General features: G+C 43.3%; 1 protein-coding gene across 6 annotated transcripts in view; it reads right to left on the reverse strand.

Moving 5' to 3' along the window:
* The window catches only part of SORBS3 (sorbin and SH3 domain containing 3), a 35,457-nt gene extending 33,012 nt beyond the window's left edge, over window positions 1-2,445 (reverse strand). Inside the window, exons 1-3 of one of the 6 annotated variants that reach the window (XM_072149335.1) lie at window positions 2,030-2,445; window positions 1,850-1,948; window positions 512-667 (exon numbers count right to left, since the gene is read on the reverse strand). In XM_072149335.1, the coding sequence (XP_072005436.1) occupies window positions 512-667; window positions 1,850-1,948; window positions 2,030-2,038 (264 nt within the window). In that variant the 5' untranslated portion in view covers window positions 2,039-2,445. Of the gene's footprint in view, window positions 1-511; window positions 671-1,849; window positions 1,952-2,029 lie in introns of all 6 variants that reach the window. The other 5 variants (XM_072149334.1, XM_072149333.1, XM_072149331.1 and 2 more) reach the window with 5 other exon arrangements.
* Window positions 2,446-6,773: the final 4,328 nt, after the last annotated feature.

Here is a 6,773-nt window from a genome sequence, read left to right on the forward strand (position 1 = left end):
GAAGCTGCTGCATGGAGGGGCTCAAGAAGAACGATTCTGGCTCATTAGCATGATTAGAAAGCTTGATTCTAGTAGCAAGGAGGCCATGGATAACAAATATAAGAGGATTACCTCAGTCACAGTGCCTGGATCTAGGAGTAAGTGTCCCTGGATTATCATATTGGATTTTGATGGTTGATACATGTTGTTTAACATAGGATCACAAATGTGCTTTACAGAAGTGGATACATGGATACCTGTATAATGGAGATGATTCAATCACTTCTATGAGAGTGTTGTGGGCATGCTCTGTGACCTGTGCAGAGGTCACTGTGCAGGGAGGGGGAGGAGGTGTGATATCACCTATTGAGAACTGTATATCTTGCATTATATTAATTTTGATAACATTGATTGTTATCCTGCATTTGCTAACAGTGGCTGAAAAGTGATCTCTACAGAACGGGTAGTACCAGTCCAGTGTGAGAAGAACATAAAAACTTTAGTCTATGGCTATGGAAAGGTGCAGACTTACAGATCTGGAGGCGAAGGGCATCCCATCTTTATCTGTTGGTCCAATGCCCTCATAGCGGATCCAGCGCCTCTCCTTCTGTGGGCTGGGACTGTCCAGGATATCATCAGTCACCACCAATGTGGCCTTGTAGACGAAATCGCCCTCACTACTGCCGTCCTGCTGGATGATATAAGAATAAGAAACTGTGAAGAGGGAATATCTCATCCAGAGACCTCTATTCTTAGACTGGTGAACCTCAGAAATTATCCTGACCTCAGTGCTGATTAGTGACCTTAGGGGCACAACAAAAATGTTCATGTGTGATAAAGAAATCTCACTTGTTCACCTTTGAAAAAAAATCTTCTCCAAAGTCAAAAGCGGAAATGACCAGAGAAGAGTTATATTTTGTCTGAGATGAGTCAAGTTTAGAGGTTACAGAGGAAAACACACTCCAGATGATCCTGTATTCAGCTCTATATCACCTAGAAACATGGTACTGGTGTCATATTAAAGATAATGATCTCATTTTTCAGATCACATCAGGCTTGTGGTTCTCCGATCTACAATGTTGCAAATGTGGACCTTAGATAAAAATCGAATCCCTTTTTTTTCTACATATCTCCGGTTCTGTAGATCACAGAACCACAAGCCTTGCGTTTAATATGACGTCAGATTTCATTTCCGGGTACTACAGAACTGAAGATAGGGGCAGCTGAATTGATATTTGACCTTCAGCTTCTAAACTTGACTCATCTCTGGTTAAATATGACTTTTCTCTGCTCATTGTCATGATTTTGGAGGAGACTACATGTAAGTGCATGGCTTGCGTCACAATTTTGAATGTTAAATCCTGCGCTTAGTCCAAATCAGTCGGGTTGTCCAATGACTAACATACCACTAATTGAAGAGACTTTGTTTTCAGGAAATGCTCCATGGGGAGAATTATGCAAAGGAGCTCCTGCCATAATAGTAAATGTACCATTCTGATGTACTACTCCGATCATAGCAAAGGTCAAAATGCTAAGGTCACCCTCTCCCATAATAAATACTGGAATGTTAATCTGATGGGCAGTGACGCTTTGTATCTATGGGCAGCTACAATCCTGACTTAACAAATTCCACAGGCGACATGACATTACGTGTGATTTCCCTCTAAGGCTGCGTTCACACACATCTAGTGGGACACTACTGAGGACATTGGGATTCAGCGGATGCTCCTATGTACAGACAAATCAGATGGCAAAACACAAATGATGTCCAGTGTCAAAACTGATGTGGCGGATAAATCCTGGAATCTGGAATAAAAACTGTGTCTATGTGAATGAGCCCTAACTCTTTATATAAGAAATCCAGTCTTACCGTATGTCCATCGTGGGTCCGGTTCTGTTTCTGCAGGTGAGGGGGGATGAAATCATCCAATGATAGATTCAGATCTGGCTCCATCCCTTGCAGCGCCTCCTTCTGGTGGTGTCATAATGTACACATTAGTGTCCGGCAATGCTATAGAGCGCTATTACTACGGTAATGTAGAGGTCTCACCTGTCGCATATAGTCCTATAGGTGATGAAGTTTCTATACAGATCCAGGGTCTGTCATACCCGTAGCATATCCGGTGTGCTGTTTTCTTAGTCCGCTGTCCTGAAAGGCTTGCACTTCATTCCTGACCCACAAGCTGCAGATGTCTATTCTTCAAAGGGAAAGCTCACACACACACACCCTGCACTATAGGGCGAGTGCACACCCCTGCTGCTTTTTCCATAGCCCTGTACACACACCCTCCTCCTGCCCGGCTAGTGCCACACAACACACCCACCCCCTGAACTCTGCCCCCGAGAGCCCAGATCACATATTAACAGCTGGGGATCTCCTATAGTAATAGAGGGAGAGCAGAGCCCTACAAGGGGGAGCAGAGGTACCACTGTACAGGGAGGAGGGAAGGATGGAAAGTGGGAGAAGAATGTGACAGGGAGGAGAAGAGTAATGACTCAGAGCGGAGAAAAAAAAAAGAACCTCCGAGGAAGAAGCCAAGAAGTGCAAATCCTTCTAATATAATCACTGTGTACAATAGGGTCACCCACATCCCTGACCTATAGCACTAAGCTTGATATATCGTTTCCTATAGCAGTTATATAGAACTCAATTATATAGACTACTATAGAAGACAATTGCCTAAATAGCAATCCCATCCAAATTAGAAGCATCCTATTGGTTATTTGCCAAAGCCAGTGTTACTATATAGTGGTATGGATACTTGAATAGACAATAAATTCATGTATATGAGGCATTAGATCAGTGATGGCAAACCTTTTAGAGACCGAGTGCCCAAATTACAACCAAAATCCACTTATTTACCATGAAGTGCCAACATGCCATTTTAAGCAGTAACTTATTGCTACCTGTTCTTCCTTATCTTTCAATCGTATGAACCACCTGAGGCTACCAATACAGTTGAAAGAAGGAATGCAAAAGCAGACTCTGGTTGTAGCTTCTCTCCAGGGTCTCTCTGTAGATAAAGAATGATGGGTCCAGTAGGATGAGCTCCAAAGACATTGCAGTTCGGTAAACACCTTCTCACTTTTACCGCAGTTCCAAACAGCCAATGAAATGTTGCTTTAAAACAGCGCTGAGAGCAGCATCTCTTAAGTTGCCTGGGACTACAGGTGGATTTGGTCCTATTTAGTGAACTCTGTCCTGGACCCATGGTCTGAGTGCCCAAAGAAATGGCTCTGAGTGCCACCTCTGGCACCCGTGCCATAGGTTCGCCATCACTGCATTAGAGGATCCCGGGATGTAGGGGATGTGATACCTTCATATAGTACCGAAATAATACTGCCATATAGTGCAGTGTCCAAAAAATATTCACATACTGCCATCTAGAGCGAAAGTAACACTTCCATATAGTGTTCAAGTTGTATGCAATATCCAATAAATCACCATATGGTGCTCCAATTATATAATGCTGCTGCCTAGAGCCAAAATAATGATCCCAAAAGGTGCCAAATGCAAAATGGCACAAATCATACACAATTAAAGAGCCATATAGAGGCAGATTAGTACCACTATGCAGTGCCCAAATTATATACAGTGTCTAAATAATACCCCTTTAAAGAGAGTATGTTATACTGATTTCTAGTGACGGCATAGTGAAGCCATATAGTGCCCAAATTATATAAAGTGTCCAAGTAATACTCCCTTAAAGAACATTTTTTTTGTACACTGGCGTATAGTGACATATAGTGGCAGATTAGTAGCGCCATACAGTGCCCAAATTTATAAAGAGCCCTCCAAATAATACGGCCTTTAAGAGTGAGATTTATCAGAAGTGTCTGAGGTAAAACTGTTCTGGTCACCCATGGAAACCAATCAGAGCTCAGCTTTCATTTTCCCACAGCTGTTTATAAAATTAAAGCTGCGCTCCGATTGGTTTCCATGGGAAACTAGAACAGTTTTACCTCAGACACTTCATAGTGTTCAATTATATAAGAGTCTATAATAGCCGCTTATGTCATACTAAGAGGACCCTTATGTCATACTAAGAGGATCTATTGGGAAATACTGCAATTGAGTTCCCAAAGCATACCGCCATACACCTCCACCCTGATATTGTAGTGCAGTTTACAGATGTTTTCTTACTGCTCTATATAAGGCTACATTCACACTGCCGCATGGGGGGGCGTATATAGGTCCCCCATAGTCAGCAATGGACGCACTGCGCCCAACGGGAGCGGTACAGTGCAGCACAGCAGTGGCACCGTACCGCTCGACATGTCCTATCTTTTCACGGCATACAGCGCTGTGCGCCATATATTGCTATGGAGAGTGGCAGGGGTGAGCAGCGCTCACCACCTCCTCCTCTCCCCAAGCCACCGTGTGCCCGCCGTGCTACGGTACGACGGGCAACGGCAGTGTGCATGCAGCCTAAGTGTCAGTCTGCACTGCAGTTCTTGCACTACAATCCTGCACCAAGTGGCTCAGGATGAACAATGCTATACGCCTAGTCCTTACAGATGAGCATATGCATCTATGGCACATCTACGGTACATGCTTAGGCTACATTCACACAATGTATGCCGCCATACCGTAGTACAGGGAATACATCGGCGCTGAGGACGTGATGAGCGCCCCACTCCTCTCCATAGCGATATATATATATATAGCTGCGGCGCCGTTTTATGGCTTTCTCCCTATCTTTCTCCCGGCTACGTATAGCCGTGTATGGGGGAAGTATATATACGTCCCCCATATGTTCGTGTGAATATAGCCTTAGATTGTAAGCTCTTACGAGCAGGGCACTCACTTCTCTTGTTCCATATGACTATTTGTCCTCTGTAATGTAATATTCTACTTGTATCCGTCCCCTATGATTTGTAAAGCGCTACGGAATATGATGGCGCTATATAAATTAAGATTATTATTACTACATGTGATTGTGGCATAGAAGTGGTTGGAGTATTCGGCTCATACATCTGTAACTGTAATCTATGTACTAACCAGCTGCCAATCTTTGGGAAGGGATTATTACTACGTGGAAAAGCTTGGGCGTAGCAGATGATTATGTGTTAGTGGTGACGGGCGGTCCTAGGACAGAGGTCGCTTAATCATGGACAATAAAGTCAGGACCTGGCACATAAGAATTATGACACATTATTACCGTGACACAAGCGCTGGCAGGAATGTGGACGTCACCAAGTTTAGTGTCCTAGTAAGACATGTACACTGTTTCATCAACACAATGCAAGAGAGTTGCAGTGAAGACTGACACAGAGACAAATAAGTAGAGCAGACAGAGAGTTATGTGACATTCTGGGTCATCGGAAAACTGGGAATGTCCCCAGTGGAAATTATAATGTTCTACAGATGATAGAGGATTGCTCATCAGTTCCCGTATACTGCCCTATATACTTCTGGGAGTGATGCCACTCCTGCTGCCGGAGAGGGTTATATAAGGAGCCAGTGAGTGGTTATAATGAATCCCAGTCCATAGCATGAGAACGGGAAGGAAAAACAGATTGAATGGAAACTACGGAAGAAGAGCGAGGCCGAACAACAGATGGAAATATAAAACACACATATTGTACTCTTATGAATCCGACGTAATCCAACGCTGGACTCTACCATCATACTGCGACTAGTCACATGGTCGGCTCCCCAGCTTTCCCTGTGTAATAAGGAATTTCATCGGATAAGCCGTTTATTATCTATGTATGAAGTCTATTATCTACTGGTGAAGTTATAAGGAGGCGACTTTTACGATCACACATTACATACAACGCTGAAAGCCAAATAAAATACCTTTCTAAGCACAACAGGCTTTCTAATGTGTGTAACTAAGGGGCGTTCCAGTGTGTGGACGTGACTTTACACCTCCTGACTGATACTGAGCAGCATAAATCATAAGTTTTGTACTATAATCTCTATCGGCCCCGCTGCGCACAATAGACATTTATAGACTGCGCTCACATTCATTATGGGGAAGTAAAAGGTGACGCTTCTGTATTATTACACATATACCGTAATAGTTATTTACTGTCATTAGGGTCAGGAGCATTATATAATGGAATAGAAAGACTACTGGCTGGAGCAGGAGCCGCCCCCCATCTTAGGGGGAGGCTCCAGCCAGTTGTCTTCCTGCAGTCAGTAACCTCTGCCACATGATCCCCACTAATCGCTGTTAAAAAAAAAAACCTAGTACACCCTTTCAGTGGGGGGAAAAGATTATCCTATTTAATATTCATTTTAGGTTCATATCTGAACGTATATCCACTGAGCAGGTATTAAGTTTATTTTTTTCGGGGCTGTGTGATGCAAAGAAAGAGCTTTAATCCTCCCCTCGGTTTTTAGCTTCTTCCAATTGAAACAAAAAACGGCAAGAAATGAGTTTATGACCACGGGATCAGACTACACAGGGTTTATTTGTAGTCTGTTGCCATGGAAATTCGCAAGTGTAAATAGAAACTATGGGGGAGATTTATCATTAGGCGGCTCCTTGGAGCTCTGCTGCTCATCAGATTCATTAAAGTGGCTTTGGTCCTTTAATAAATGTTGTTATGGTCTGTATGTGTCTGGGATTTTGCTTTCGAAAAGGTGCACCAAAAGCTACAGCACATAACACCAGCAGGGGGAGGGCTGAAGTAACTTTGTGATTTTTTGCAACTTTTTTAAAAAGGAGCAAGTCCTCATTCTGTCTTTGCATGGCGTTGCACTAGCAGTACAGGCAGTCCCCGAGTTACATACAAGATAGGGTCTGTAGGTTTGTTCTTAAGTTGAATTTGTATGTAAGTCG

The sequence above is a fragment of the Engystomops pustulosus genome, chromosome 4, assembly GCF_040894005.1.
Source record: "Engystomops pustulosus chromosome 4, aEngPut4.maternal, whole genome shotgun sequence".
NCBI lineage: Eukaryota > Metazoa > Chordata > Amphibia > Anura > Leptodactylidae > Engystomops > Engystomops pustulosus.